This window comes from Scomber japonicus, chromosome 11 (genome assembly GCF_027409825.1).
Source record: "Scomber japonicus isolate fScoJap1 chromosome 11, fScoJap1.pri, whole genome shotgun sequence".
Classification (NCBI taxonomy): Eukaryota; Metazoa; Chordata; class Actinopteri; order Scombriformes; family Scombridae; genus Scomber; species Scomber japonicus.
In genome coordinates, this window is record NC_070588.1 from 33312575 (window position 1) to 33329392 (window position 16818).

Below are 16818 nucleotides of genomic sequence, written 5' to 3' on the forward strand. Positions count from 1 at the left end.
GTTACACAGCAGCAGGTCAGCCTCACCTCCAACAAAGTCTGTCCAGTTCACAGTTCAGTCCATTTCGGAACAGACGGACAGGAGTACAGCTAGTAAGACTGGATTGGTTGTTGACTTGGTCTAGGAAACTTGACCAGAGAGATGATGGGAGTAGTGTATTTTTCTTCTGGACACTGAGCTGGATCACCACTCTTGTATCTGGTATCTGGGGTTTAAACAGGACTATCTGCCATCAACTGAACCAGAACCATTCTGAGCTGAGCCAGATCAAAGCTGACCATCTGAAGAAACAGGTTTTTATAATACATATGATACATACACATACAGTACATCACATTTGGTCTTATTTTTCTGAGCACATAATATTGTTCAAGCTGAAATGAACAGTGAATGCTTCCATCTATCTGATTGGTCATCTTGTCTACAATAATAACGATCAAAAGTATCATATAAAGTAGGATCTACAAAACTGCTGTGTAAACTAAACTTTTCGATGCTAAATTTAAAATATTCTGACTTTACAGTAGAGGTTGTGTTGTATTGTATCCTTTGACTATTGCAGACTACTGTGTCACCACGGCTAACTTAACATCAATATATTGACATGACGATTATTGATGCCAAGTCCATAGGAGATATTTGTTCTAATTGGCTGACAAGATTTAGCTCTAGTCTTGGAAGTAATCATAACAGCACTGATGCTACAAATATGTGATTATATGAATATTACATAAAGATACTCATCACATTCGCCGGAAGAAGACCTTTGAAATGGTTGTCTGTTTTCCTTTCTGTCTCTTTGGTGGAATAACTTCCACCAAATAGAAACTGATATAGAAACTGTGAGTCACAACAGTGCTTTGAGCTAAATGCTAACATCAGTATGCTAGCTAGCGCGCAATGACAACGTGAAGATGCTGTCGTTTAGCAGGTGTAAAGTTTGCCAGAGAAGAAATCACGATCAGTGTTGAGACCTTTTAGGTGACGTGGTTGAAAACCTCGCAGGAGCATTAAGGAGAACTTGTAAGCAATCCAGAGATGTTCTGATCAAGCAGCTGAAAAGAGAGTTCCAGAAGGCATAACATGTGTGAAGGACCATTTCCATCTCTGCATGACATTAATTTGGCCTGGATTTAGCTTTGTACCTATTTCTGAGGGTAGATTTAACAGAAAATCAGAAAAGGCTTACTGGGGCACAAATAAGAGCTTAAAGAATGAGGTTCATTTGTCTTATTGTATTGATGGTTACAATTTGTTAACAATAAGAATAAGAGTAGAGTTCATGCATTTACATGGAACAAAATTTGATATTCTGAGACTTTAAATAGATCTTCTGTATAGCAGTGATACGATTTACTTTAAATTACTTATTTATCTACTAATATGGAAGCATATATGAAGCAAATAAAATAGGACACAGTACAGAACCTTGGGGTACGCCACAAAACAGAGTTGCAGATGAGGATGCTAAATTAGCAACAGAAACTGAAACTTTTTATATTCCAAGCCTGACCTAGACATACCAAATACATGAATGTACCATAAGTATCATCTAACTGCCTTTTATTCATCTTTCAGGTCCACTCCAGCCCAGTCCAGTTCAGCACAGTGTAGTTCAATCCATTTTGGTCTGGTCATGCAGTCCCTGGCAGAGGAGATCCAGAGTTTCTCTCGGACACGACTGAAGAAGCAGTGCACCCGTGTGACATCCCTGAGCGGCCGCCGCATCATTGAGACTTGGAAGGGTTCTACGATCACAGTGGTTGAAGACCCCGTCCCCACAGAGAGGATGCTGGGATATGTCCCTGATACTTCCTGGGATGTGCAGGTTGGCATGGTCAAGCCCTACCTGCTGCTGGGTGAGTAAATGAGATGCACAGTGACTGATTGGTAACATATAAACCAAACTAAATCATTTTTAACCACTGTTGACCATTGTTATAGGTGCAAGACAGCCCCCAAATCCTGTCGGAACAAACATAAATGGACTTTCATCAAAAAACAAATTGCTTTGGTCATTTTTTAATTAATTTTGCATGTAAGGTGAAGAAACACGGTAGTGGATGGCAGTAAAACTGGTGCAGACTGGATGGTGCACATTCCAGTTAGTCATGATGTCCAAATCATAAGTACAACTGGCCCAATAATTACTGAGAGCAACAACAGGACATATTCCCAAAAACACCTCTTGATTAAATACCAAACCAATGGACTGACTGACTGACTGCCTGACTGACCATGCTTATAGAAAACTAAACAAATCATTTAAATATAACTTACATCAGTGTGAACCAACCCAAAGATGATTATTCATACCAAGTGCTAAAATAGAACCTTTTTGGTTGATAACTCCTTCTCATTAAGGCACAAATTTCCCCATTGTGGGACTAATAAAGAAATATCTTATCTTATTACCAGTACGAAAACATGTTCTTTTATTTAAACAAAAAGGGGCATGACCCACCCAGCAACCATGGATGGGTCCACCTCTTCCCCCACCCTGTTCTGGAAGTCACCTTCAGTCCACCATCACAGGTAACTGCTGAGCTCATGCCTCCCAGCTTGAGTAGATGGTAACATGAGCCCAGACGTGGGGGAGGACTGGGGGAGATGTGACCCATTATGGCTCACAGGTTCGCTGGTGGAACATAAATGACCCTGTGACCTGGAGTAGGCACCGTGCATGGACACAGCAGATTGTCTTTTTCAGGTTGGCTATCTGGTTCAGCACCCTGGACAGCGTCTTCTACCAAAGCTGTTCCAAAACCAATCCTGAATTTGCTAACTAATTAACTACAGTATTACTTTGTGTGTTTTTTGTGTGTGTCTTTGTAGGTTCTCAAGATGCTGCACATGACTTTGGCACTCTGAGAAAACACAAGGTTAGATTTTTTCTCCTACTAAACCGAAAACCCAATAAAACAAAAGACTTTCAATAAAACAGAACTGTCCTTAACTGTCTGGATGTTACTGTTACTGCCGTACCGTTCCTGTTTGTTTGTCATCATTTTCACTCAAGGATTATAGTGATAAAAAAGTTGCTTCCTCAGGTGTCCCACATTCTGAACGTGGCCTTTGGTGTGGAAAACGTGTTTCCTGACCTGTTCATCTATAAGACCGTCAGCATTCTGGATCATCCCGACACTGATCTGCTGCCTCACATCCAGGACTGTTGTGACTTCATCCAGCAGGCTCTCAGAGAGGTAACATAGCCATGCATTTATCAATAAAGTAAAGAATCACTTTGTCTATAAAATGTCAACAATAAAGATAAATTATGAAGTGATTCTTCAAACTGCTTATGCAGTCTGACTGACAAACCTAAAGAAACTATGAAAAGCAGAAGATGTTGCAGAAGCTGGAACCAGAGAATGTTTGGGCTTTTTCTTGAAAGATTATTGGAACCATTATGCATTTTTTAAACCCTTACATACTGTCTGGGTCCAATTTGACCCATTGTGACATGTGACAGCTTTAAAACACCAAAGTTCTTGTAATTTTCAGTTTAAATAAAATACATTTAAATAATTATTGCTATGTTATATTTTCATGTCTTAGGTAAAATAGGACATGATATTGTGTGATAGGAGATGTTTATGGTGTAAAAGCTAAAAAATACACTCTCTCTGCTCTCTGAAACATGAATCAAGGTTTAATCACATTTATTGATCAGTCAGATCCATTATTGATGCTTTCTAAACACATCTGTGGTTCAACATTTGGTATAGACACTTTTTATGAGGAGATTCTTATACTGGGTCAAAACTGACCAAGAACTACAAGGGTGTAGAATATGAACAGCATGTGAGGGTTAAATAGACAAATTGATTAACTGACATTTTTTAAAGATAAAAACAATATATAAGTGAATCATCTTCCAACATCCTGTCATACTTTTCTCACTAATTCCTCATGCCATGCTCACTTTCTCATCTCCAAACTGTTATGGTGCAGTCACAAATTCACCACTGACAATCAACATATTGTCTATGAGACACAGTATGCCTCCAACAGAGACATCTTCAAAAGACAAACAGACTAGCTTAATTATTGTTACAAATACACATAAACAGGAACTTCAGCATTAAAATAAAACTGGAAAATAAATAAAGGAAGGTGGATGCTGCTGTAGCTCAGGTGGAAACAAATGGTCAGATCAGGTCTACAAGAAACAATCTCATAATGCTGAGGGATTATGGGTTGAAGTAAACAGATGTCAGGGTAAAAACAGGGAAGAGTTGACACGTGATACATGTTTCAACATCTCCTCTCCTCATTTCTCCTCTCCTCCCAGTGTTTCCTCCTCTCCTCTCCTCTGTTTCTCTGTTTTGAATAATGGATGTGAAGTTTTGTTCATGTTTTATTAAACTGCGCACAGATCAGATCTCAGTGTCATACAAGCTTTTAGCAACGAAGCCTGAGGCTCACCTTAACATGACACTACACACACACATACCCATTCGCACACGCACACACACACACACATGCATTCATTAGGGGTGTTTGATTACAGGAAGTGTGTGTGTTCATTATGTTCATTATGATATGTTTCTCTCTCTCTCTCTCTGTTTGTGTTTGTGTGTGTGTGTGTGTGTGTGTTTGTGTGGTAATTCCAGCCCTGATAATCAAACTGACGCTTTTACTTTGAAATGCAGTGTTAGATTACCCAGCAAGCCATCTGGCTGGTAATGACCCTCAGTTATTGATGCTGCCATGACAGCGACTCAATTCAATGTGACTGAGTTCAAACTTGTAGTGAAATATTCTGAGATGCTTTACACAAGTCATGGTTTTTTCTCCTCACATTTCAGGTGTTTTTCAGAATTTTGGTTGAATTTCACTGAAATGTTACTCTTTATACCCAAATTTCTCCCATCTGTACCCACATTTGTGTGTGTATATCCAAACACTTGTGTGAATTCTTACCCTAATCTAAGGATACATCTCAGAATTATTGGATTGGAATTTTTTGCCCAAATGAACACAATGAGGTCTGTTGGAACTGAATATTCACCTTAAGGCATATACCCAGGTTTGTTTTGTTTTTTTTTACCATTTCTTCAATTGTTGGCAACACATTTTTCCAAGCCTGAATGTTTTAACAGTCTGCCTTAATGGTAAAAAGTGTTTTCCATCCCACACACAGCGTCAGATGAGAAGGCTGATATCAGTTGGGCTCTAGCTGCAGTGAACACAACCTTGCACTGTGGTTAGGTAACTGGGATAATTGGGACACAGCTGTGGCGTGAAGCTTCCATGTGAAGGAAAAGTACATGTTGTAATGGAGAAGCTAATGAGGACCAAAAGACACTGACAAACAAACAACCCTCCTATTAACTAAACATCAGCACCTGACAGGTGGGGTTTGTGGTGCAAAGCTTTGCTTTGGCTGGTTGAACTCAGGGCAACAACCCTGTTCTGTTGGTCTCTACAGCCCTTTAGTGTTCAAAGAGTATCAGTGCACTTTATGTTTAAATCCCAGCATCTTCATGGTCTCCACTCACTAACTCTTTAAAACACAATAATAGCCAACACTAGCTATTTCAGTTTAGTGTATCTCAGAAAAATCAATATAATATTAATCAATATCAATATTGTGTTTGTTCAAGTACGTCAAAGGTTTGGATAGTTGTGGACTTGAAAAACTGTTAACTGTCATCACATCAGAGAATAAAAGGTTGAGAATGTCACCATAAATACATATCATCAACATTTTCATAGAATCAATAGGTCAAATGACTGTAATGGAAGGATTCACTCGCAGCGACAACCCCACACAGTTCTCACCAGCTTTACAAAGCTTTTTTAATCCTCTTTTACTTTTTAGTTTTGGTTTCACTGTTTGGTTCAATCAGTGTTCTTATCAGCGTCAACTCCAACAGCATAGAACATAGAACATCAACTTTATATTTTGGAGTGTTTGTTTCTCGTCCTGTAGAGATCTTCTGCCCCCAAGAGGCCTAATAACTTAGTGATGTAGCTTTAATATGTTAACGTTTATATCCTTCTCTCCTTCAGAAAGGTGTGGTGTTGGTCCACTGTAATGCTGGTGTCTCACGGGCACCGGCAGTGGTCATTGGCTACCTAATGTCATGTGACAACCAGTCCATTGATGATGCCCTCTCGTTGGTCAAGTCAGCTCGTCCTGCCTCGTGCCCCAACCCCGGCTTCCTGGAACAACTGAGGAACTACAAAACACCAATGATGAATGGATCCAAACACTAAAGGAAGAAGAGAAAATGGTTGGAATGTTTAGGAACAAATATGTTTGCTTTTAATGAGAACATTTTTAAGTAATTAAAGCTTAAGTATTTTAGTAAACAAATATTTGGGATTTTTACAATGTAGAATCTGTTTTTGGACTTTGTAGAATTTGTCTGGTTCTGGTTCTGCTCTGGTTTAATGATTGTGAAAAATCAGAGCATATGATTTGAGAAGGGGAGATTGAAATACTGCACACCACTTTGTAGTTTTTTTACTGTTCTTGACACAAGATACCACATTCTAGAAATGTAAGGATGAATTTGTTAAAGGGTTATCCAGGTAGGGTTGAATCGAGGGCATCTAGACTTGGTTATAGATATTTGAAGATGTTTCACCAGCCATACAAGTGGCCTCTTCAGTTCTAACTGACTGGCAGGTAGTCCCACGTATTTAACCTCTGTTATCAAAGTAATTGATACCGCTTGGTTCTTACTGCTCCTGAGTGCTGTAATAACAGTTGTTGGAGTTTTCATGTGAGGCCAAATGTGAATGGTTGTGAAGTCCTCTGGGATTGCAGCATTGCTGTCCTTTCACCCTCTCCCAGCAGACTTAACAGCCATTCGCATTTGGCCTCATATGACAAGTCCACTGACTGTTGTTTACAATTGGCCTTGGGTGACTCCAATGACTGACAATTGGTGTTACAGATACAGCCAGGAGCACTAACAATATTTGTGTCTGAGGTTAAATGCTTTGGACTTGTCACCAGTAAGTCAGAACTGAAGGCGCTCCTTGGATGAGAGGTGAAAGTCCAGCAACCTGATGTGCCAGATGGTTTGTTACACAGAACCATCTGAGAAGTCACCCATGGACACTGTATGGGAAAGGGCAGGCACTTTTTTAAAAAAGCTTTAAAGATAGGTTGAACCATGTGTTCATCACTGCCTATCACTGTCTTACATTGCAAGGGAGCTGGATTTGGGACACTGATTGGTCTGAACCACCAGTAGTTCAGAACCAACTGTGCTTTCAGACACAGGCGCATAACTTGAAACTTGACAAGATAGATTCTCACATGATCTCTTTATGTTGTGATTTCCTGAATCCAGCTGCCTTGCAACATAATAAATCCCTTAATTCGACCCTACCTAGATAACCATGAGCTGGATGACTGAGAATCTTCAAAGACATTTTGTTAAAGGCTTTATACAAATTCCAAAAACAATTTCTCTCTTACCTCTAGTGGTATCTATCTATCTATGCAGATGATGTTCATTTATTTGTTAAGATTTTGAGACAAAATGACTCAAAAAACAACAACAATCTTTTTGTTTGCGTGTTATTATTGATGATGTCCTGTTTGTGTTTTGGTGCTGTTGTTCTCATAGTCATCTCTGTGTTTTGTTAAGTTTGATTCATCTCTGTGGGGAACATTCATCCTCTGCATTTGGTCCATCCTCACTGTTTTAGAGCGGCGGGCAGCCACTAACTTCAGTGAATAAAATCACAAATGAAAGATGCGCAAATGTTCATTGTAACTGGTCATTCATAATTCTTTTGAGTATAAAACAATTTTGAAATGACGAGGCTAGTAAATATCCAGTTTTATCTTAATGTCAACAAATCCCATGAATAGACCAAAGCAGTGGCGGCTGCTGGTGTTTTAAACAGGGGAAGCTCACTTTACATCTTCATTATAAAACGTGTCATATTGAAGCGAGGCAGTTACAATAAAATGAGTGTTTAATTGAGGCTGTTGTATGCTTCATCTATGCCATAGAACCACATCAACACACAAACACTTAACACCTGAATTATTCAACATAAATGTGTTAATTCATATTTAATATATAAGACCTAATCTAATCTAATTAATTAGACCAATAATATTGTTTTCTGTACCATTTTGCAATGTAACTCTCCTCTCTGCTCGGACTGCAACTGGGACTGCTGTACGAGGCTGCTGTGAACCTGACTGCTTTGGGACAGAGGCAGGGCTCACAGCAGCACCCGCTGCTCGTTGAGGACAGAGTGATACGTGTTTTCATGTCAGAGTCTCCAAAACATCAGAAAACTCTCTAATAACACCAGAAAAACTCGCTAGATATGTCGATAGTCGCCTTTGAGAAAAAAAGTCGCCAAGAAGAGTTGGAAAGTCGCCAGATTTAGCGAGAAAGTCAAGCTACATTGGCAAAACTACACTAGGAAGAGTCAGCCTATCCAAAGCTGTCTATCAAGGGCTTTGAGCTCTATAAAACATTTCATCCAATCATCATACAGAAGCAGAGCGTCCGACCCCGCCCACTGCTCTATTGTCCAGGGGCGGGACGAGTTTGTTGCATTATCCAATGAGCGTCTTATCCTGGCCAAAACAGCTGTTGGGAGAAGCTTTATTGAACACCGTTGACGCTCAGCGTCCGCAGCGGACTGCAAGTGTGTGATAGGGAAATCACGTTGGAAAATAACAGCGTTGGCAATAAACAGCTGGTTACAGGATGTCATAGTTGTAAAATTGAACGCATTCAAGTGCAGATTTGATGTAAATATACTTTTAGTGTGAATTTAATATGACAGTTGTGACGATTTATTTGATGAAATTTTAGGGGAAGCTGAGCTTCCCTTGTTGTCTCAGAGCAATTGCCACTGGACCAAAGCCTGCAATGAATTGATCCTACTAAAAGCTTGATTTATACTTCTGCGTCATGTTGACGGCGTAGCTACGTGTAGCCCTCTGCGTCGACGTGGACCCCTACGCTGTAGCCTGACATGCACCTCCAAAAAATCCTAACTATGCGTCACGGAAACGCGGACCGCAAGGGCTGTGATTGGTCTGCTCAAAACGTCAGTTCCTCCAGCAGTTGCTTTTTCCAGTCTTTCTTCCTGCAACACCGCCATTTTTAAATCTGTTGTGGAGCAGTGCGAGTGTTTTTTAACGATGGATCAAGTCGAAGAGAGAATAGTTGACTCACACACACACAATCACACCCCCTAGCGGCATGGCGGTGAATTGCAGAGCAACGTGTTCCCTCGATGCAGAACTTTGAAAGTTCAACAACGGCGATGCAGAAGCATAAATCAGGCTTAACAAGTATAGTATTGTCTGTGTGTCCAAACCTGAGGAAAATAGTCTCTACAGACCAATACATTGTTGGTTTGGGTGTTGACAATAAGATAAAACACCAGGCTTATCCTTTAACACATCAACCACAGCAAGGTGAATGTTTCTGGATGAGACTTTATTCCTTTGTAACTGTGTGCAAATATATCAATCAATCAAACTTTATTCATACAGCACCTTTCAAACAAATCAAATGCAATTAAAAGTGCTGACAAGCAACTGACAAAACATAGAATGTAAAATTTAGAGATTAAACAAGAGGGTTCTGACTTCAAAACAAGTCAGCTGGAAATGACTTCAAGTAAAAACAGAGCCAGAGAAAGTGTTTTCAACCAGCTTAATTAGCAAGCTGCAACTCATAAAATCTGCTAGTGACAGATGTTTCAGCCAGTCCCACTACACTCACAAACACACACACACACACACACACACACACACACACACACACACACACACAAACATTGACCCTCTTTCAGTCCAAAAAAGGGCAGAGACAGATTCAGATTCTAAGAGAGGGAGGGAGCGGGAGAGTACAACAAGAGTCACAGAGAGGTGTGCTGAGCAGCATGTGGATGAAAGCAGGAGGAAGAAGATGTCTCTCCAACACGTGAAAAAACGCAAAGACACAAAGTCTTCCTCCGTCTGTTTGGAGTCCCTTTCCACCTCTTGTTCGTCCTGTGGTTTCTGCTAATGATGGGCTCCTTCTGCTCGGCTCTGGACAGGAAGATGGCGGTGGTGACAGTGACACCACGTGAGGAGTCGCCAGTTCACACAGTGACAGGTCAGCAGTCATGTTCTACCTCTCTATTATTGGTATTATCGCAGGTATTATAGCCAGATTAGTATTAGCTCTCTATTGTATACACTTTTACTTTTGCAATAAACTCGATCTTGTAGCATTTCAAATTCTTATATACATGTCATTATGTGTGACAAATATAACTATTTTACTACAATTGCTACTATTTTTAGCTGACATTTTGAGATGCCGGAGATATTGTGGATAAATATAAGTGAAGGAAATACTGAGTCAAAGTTAAGACAGTTATGTTTTTGCATATATAGTTAATAAAACACAAATGAACCATAAATAGAGTTTGCAGAAGTGTTTTTGTAGCTGCAGTCAGATGAAGGTCTAAAAAAAAGGAGCATGTCTCTCAGCTCTGCTCGTGTTGTTCTACTTGTTATCTCAAAAGCCTTTTGACAAACAAAAACCTGAATTTATTACTGAACACACATATACACACACACACACACTGCTTCAGCCGCCCACACGGTCATCTTTAATTGTCTCTTCAGTATTGGTGCTGATTATGAAGAAGCAATTAACAGTCCATTAGCCAGCTGACCAATCATACAGCCTGCTGTTGCCATGAGGGTCTGTTTACAACTACAAGTGCTGCTCTGTTGGACGACATGAACACACATGACCTGACTGACACTAACACACACTATGCTAATCCTAGTGTGAGGACAGAGGAGAAAATCTCTGCAGCTGTGAAAATGTTCCAGAGTTTTAAAAAACGCAGATTCATGCTGGATGTGTCTGATAAACATTCAGACTTGACTTTCATATTGCATTCTTTTACGTACCTGTACCTGCTGTAAACCCACACCAACACACACAACAGTTTCTGTTTTTCAGAAGGGGAAAAGAAAAGAAGTCTCAGCAGTAAAGCTTTTGGTCACTGTTCTGTTGTAGTGCCGTGTCCATTCTGGTCTTAACTGGTCTTAACTGGTCTCTTGTATGGTCTTGTCACTTGAAGTTTCTAGCCTGGTCTCTACTGGTCTTATGTCTGGTCTTAGAAAATATCTTAACCAAGTCTATTTACAAAAGTGGTCTCGGTCTGGTCACAAATGGAGGATGTGTTCTGACCTGGATTCAACATAACTGCCAGTCATATTCTACAAGTTTGAGCTAAACAGTTCCTATAACTATGTGTTCTTTGCATACTGGGATGTAGATGGGCAAAAGAATAAATTGAGGTCCAATGAGGTGGGACAAAGGAAATTCTTCAGGACCTTCTCCCTGTATTTACATTCTTTCTCCTGCATAGCTAACCAATGGAACAATCACCCTAAAGGCCTCTTTTTGTCTCTGGTCTAGCCTCTGTTCCCTAGCAGTCGCTTTTCATTCATGAATGCAGAGGACACTGAAGTACACTGAACTCATTATCATGTTCATGAAACCAGTTTAAGATGACTTTTGCTTTGTGACATGATGCATTAAGATGTTTAGAAAATGGTAAATTGTGTCCATAAAGTGATGTTCATGGTCAGCAACAATACTCAGTTAGAACGTGGCATTTAAACCATGATTGATTGGTATTTAATGGGCCAAAGTGTGTCATCCCATTACACTACCAACACCAGCCTGGCAGGTTGGGTCCATGGATTCATGCTGTTGATGCCAAATTCTGATGCAACCATCAACATGCCTCATCAGAAATTGAGATTCATCACACCAGACCATGTTTTTGAAACTTCAGCTGTCCAGTTCTGGTGAACCTGTGCCCACTGCAGCTTCAGATTTCTTGGCTGATAGGAATGCAAACCTCTGTGGTCTTGTAGCCCATCCACATCAAGGTTCCATGTATTGTGAGGTGCTTTACCTATTTTTTGTTTTTGCACCATTCTGAGAAAACTATAGAGATTTTTGTACATACAAATCCCAGGAGATTAGCAGTTAAATACTCAAATCAGCCCGCCTGGCACCAATAATATGTAATTATTGTAATAATAATGTGTCTGCATGATTTTATGCATTGGACTGCTGCCACAATATTGGCTGATTGGATAATAGCACAGATAAGTTGGTGTACAGGTGTTCCTAATCAACGAAGTCAAGGCTAATTTATTTGTATAGCATATATCAACAACAAGTCAAAAGTGCTTTACATAAAACGCATCAAGACAGTGCGTATACACAAAAATAATTTGAACAAAGTAGAATGAAAGAGTGTACTGTTGTGTTTTCTCTTAGGTTGTGGTGTGTGGTGTTTCCTAAGATGTAGAGAAGTTTCCCATTATTTGTGTGGTTGTATTGTAAATCTTAGCCATTAATCCCCCAAATCAGCACATTGAAATGAAGTTGTTTAGACTACATAAACCCACATGTGTATCCTTGTTAATCCAGAAGATTTAAAAATGTTCTCAGGAAAGTTTTGGACTTATAAGGAGCATATTTTTCTATGACTTCTGTGCAGATTTATTGATGTTTTTTGTGATGGACATCACAGATAAAAAATATCCTCAGAGACACATTGAATCTAAAAATATATTTATCAGTTATTTATCAAAGTCATGACCCTGAGAGGGAGTATGAACTGTGACATAATTGTAAAGAAAAATAGAAAAACATTGCTTATAAACATATAATAACTACATAGCCCTCTATATAAACCCATACATATGAAATATACATATAATACATACATAAACAATTAGATACATTATTAGTATTAAAAATACTATTAATGTATCCAATTACATTACATAATAAATGAATACTAAATAACATTGTAATTGTTAAAAAAAGAAACAAAGGTTACACTACATAAATATTCCTCTCTTATCCTGCACTATATTTATCCAACACAGCCACTTAGATGCTATAATTATCCTTTCCTAGACCCATCCAACATATGATATAGATCCTTGTCCTTAATATACTTTATAAATGGACCCCAGAAACTTTCTTGTTTGTCCTTGAGTGTGTATTTTTGTTCAAAGGGAAATACAGGGACATTTCCTTTAACCAATGCCCAATACCAAAAATGTTTAACATTTCCATATGCAAAGGACTATGTTCGTTTCTCCTCCCTACACCTGCTACATTAATCTAGGATGTTGAGATTAAATGTATTTGTCAGGGTCTGTCATGTGTCTGTTTCCTGTTTTATTTTGACACCCTAGTCTCTGTGCTCGCTTCCTGCTCCCCGTGTGATTACCTGTCCCCGCCCTTATGTGTTTCACCTGTGTCTCATTATCCCTTCCCTCCTGTGTGTATATAACCAGTGCTCCCCTGTGTGTCAGTGCCAGATCGTCTTGTCAGTTTTCTGTAAGAGTTCCAGCGTTATTTCTAGTTTTGATTCCCAGTGTTATCGACCCGTTTTGCCTTTTGGATTCTGAGTTTCTGCCTTGAGATTTTGTACTTCTGCCCTGTGATATTGGACTTCCTGGTTTCCGACTCTTGGACTGAATAAATTACTTGAGAACTGATTCTGCCTGCTTGCATTTGTGTCCGCCAGTCTCTGTGTTCTGAGAGTATTAAGTAATACTCTCATTAACTCATTGTAATTCAGGAGTTTTAGATATGGTAGCAATTAGAATTTGAGTTTTATTGCATGCCCTTTCCCACTAGTAATACCCCCTTTATCAGTAATACCCCCAGAGGTTTGGCCATTGTAGACAGTCTTACATGCTTCCCTGTGCTTCCATTAGATTAGTAACTCACTCAAATACATATATAAAATGTCTGTCATCCAATCACTAAAATAGATTAAATGAGCAATAAATAGAAGAGGAATTATACACAAAAATCTGGTGGCTCGGGCATCTAATCAGGATGCCTCCCGGACGCCTCCCTAGTGAGGTGTTCAGGGCACGTTCCCACCGGTAGGAGACCCCGAGGAAGACCCAGGACACGCTAGAGAGACTATGTCTCTCGGCTGGCCTGGGAACGCCTCGGGTTCCCTTGGGAAGAGCTGGACGAAGTGGCTGGGGAGAGAGAAGTCTGGGCTTCCTTGCTTAGGCTGCTGCCCCCGAGACCCGACCCCGGATAAGCGAAAGAGGATGGATGGATGGAATTATACACAAAAATCTCATAACAATTAACACCCCTTCTGCAATAATACAACAAATGAAATGTTGACTGTTAAATGTAGACTCCTAAACATTAGACCTCTGTCATCTAAACCTGTATTACTAAATGACTAAATATGAGATCTTCATATTGATTTATTTTGTCTCACTGAAACGTGTCTGTGTCAGGCAGAATATTACAGTCTAAATGAATGCATTCCCAGTTATATTAATACTCACATTCCTCAAGACACTGGCCGAGGAGGTGGAGTTGCAGCTATTTTTAACTGAAACCTAATAATCAACCCTAGACCTAAACTTAATTATAGCTAATTTACTGATTTTTTTTACCAAATGGGTGAGTTGTAGTGATTAAGGGTAGTGATGCCAAGATAATAAGTTTACAATTTTTATAAAAAATTAAAAAAAAAAAGTTGAAAACACCCACTGTTATTAATGTCAGAGATAAGATGATTTAGCATTTTATTTGACTTTCTCTACATGTTTTTGGTATTTATAAATGTATTTATTACTTTTACCATACTGTACACTACTGTATATCTTAATAACTATGGGGTCTGTTTGAAAAAACAACATCAACTGACTGTTGTTGTTATTGACACAAGTCACGAAAAAATGCGAAGAAAAATGTTTCCATTGCTTTTTTCTTGGTGAGAACATTAAAGGGTTAATAACCCTGTTGCCCTGTCTCTGGCTTTCAGAAACTTCACAATCATTGCTCTCAGGGGTGTGTTGACTTCTTGCAATCAGATTTTAAAGTACCTGCTGGCCGTTTTGATATAGGCGGCTAAATCAGTGGCCAAACTACAATAACTAACCTCATGTTGGTTTTAGGAACCTTGTTTGTTTCACCTCAGACAGTGTCTTTACCTCATGTCCTCACGCCACTCAGTTTCACACCTTAGATCCACAAAAACCCAAATTAGACCAGTTGTTGACCCAGACCATCCCAGGATAAACCAGGTCGATTCAGATCAGATGACAGGTCACATGCAGGTTCAGCACGACTCACACACACAGGAGACACACACTTCACACTGAACACACATACACAGATTTATTATGTCCATTAAATTGCCATTAATTTCCCATAATTCTTACTTCCTCCCACACAGCCTGCCTTTTTCTCTTCAGCCTCTTTTCTTCTCTCCTCTCCTACTGTCTTTCTTTTGTCTTTCTGTCTGTTCTTCTGCCTTTCATTCTGTTTTGTAGTCACTCTTCTTTTTTTTGTCTGCCTCCATCAGCCTTTTTTCATGCTCTTTGTTTTTCTTACAGCTATTTTATAATTGCTTCTATTCTCAGCTGTGTCATTATTACTAATGAACATACAAGGCAGGAACCAACAGGAAGTAAATGATGGTAAATTCTAACACAGAGATGATGTATGATCATATTTAGTGTCAGTTTGCTCCAAGCATGACAATTAATTTTCACTCACAGACAATAAAAAATGAATGACGTGAAATAATATCAGCGTCACATGAAAGTATAGATTTTGCCGTTTTCAGTTGCTGCTGTGGTTCATTTTAATTTCAGCTGCAGTCTTTTCAGCTTCTTCTATTTTTAGGCCTGACGTCTGCAAATTGCGAGGGTCAGTGTTGTGTGGAAAATTCCTCTGAAGAGCCAGTGGAGTATAAAGAAAGCAAGTTTGAGGTCAAAGAGGACAGAATAATATGCAGGAAATCTCACCGACTGATTCAACTCAAATATCGAGAGCACTGAAAAGCCAATTGTCATTTGGGTATAGATCATTTGATTAATCAGAAAATTTGATTTGCATGACAGTTCCATTATACGAGTACTGCAATCAAGAATGATTCTATTGTTTGGTGTACACAATATCAGAAAATAGTGAAAAAGCCTTTTTAACAGTCACAAACCTAAAGATGTTGCATTTACTATCATAGGAAACCAGGAAAACTAGTAAATATTAACATCTGAGAAGCATCTGAGAAACCCATTTTTAAATGATTCATCACTTGAAGTCTAGAACTCACTTTAGGTCTTGAGTATTAACATGTATTGTGGGAGTCAGTAGGTCTAACAGGAGGTTGATCTGGCCATGCTTAAAGGATGTAATCGTTCCTCCTGTTCATACTGACCATTAGAAGATGCCTTCATAATGTAATTACAATGTAAGTGAGGACAAAATCCACAGTCCTCCTTCTGTGTAAATTTAAACGTTGATCTGAAGCCAATATTAAGCTAATATTAAGCCAAATGAATCAAGTCTATATCTTTCAAAGTTATTTTATCTTTCAAATGTAGTTAATATTAGTGCTAATATTCATCAAAAGTATCACATCAAAAATATGACATCCTCGTAAAAAAGTATAGTATATACATCTAAAATTCAGGCCAGCAAAGACAACCTACGTTTACGCCATCTAGTGGCTGTGGAAATGCACTCCAGCTTTCCAAGTCACTGTTAAAAAATAATCACGTTTTATGGCGACAACGCATTTTTGCGTAAAACAAGGACTAAGGATTTTGAATGAAATTGTCCAATGGTCAATATATCTTAAAATGTGTGAGTTTGTCCTTTAATGAAACTTTTACAGTTCAGAATAGTTTATATCAGCGAGACATTAGTTGTATGAACATTATCTGCACCTGCTGGTCTGCTGCTTCAAGTCCTAAAAACACACATTTTAAGAATCATGATTTTCAAT

The 16818-nt window shown here is 39.1% G+C and overlaps 1 protein-coding gene across 1 annotated transcript; it reads left to right on the forward strand.

The window, feature by feature from the left end:
• Positions 1-1636: 1636 nt before the first annotated feature.
• On the forward strand, positions 1637-6225 carry LOC128367712 (dual specificity protein phosphatase 19-like). Its single transcript, XM_053328323.1, has 4 exons — positions 1637-1859; positions 2836-2882; positions 3051-3203; positions 6019-6225. The coding sequence occupies exons 1-4, from the start codon at positions 1637-1639 to the stop codon at positions 6223-6225; spliced, it is 630 nt and encodes a 209-aa protein (XP_053184298.1).
• Positions 6226-16818: the final 10593 nt, after the last annotated feature.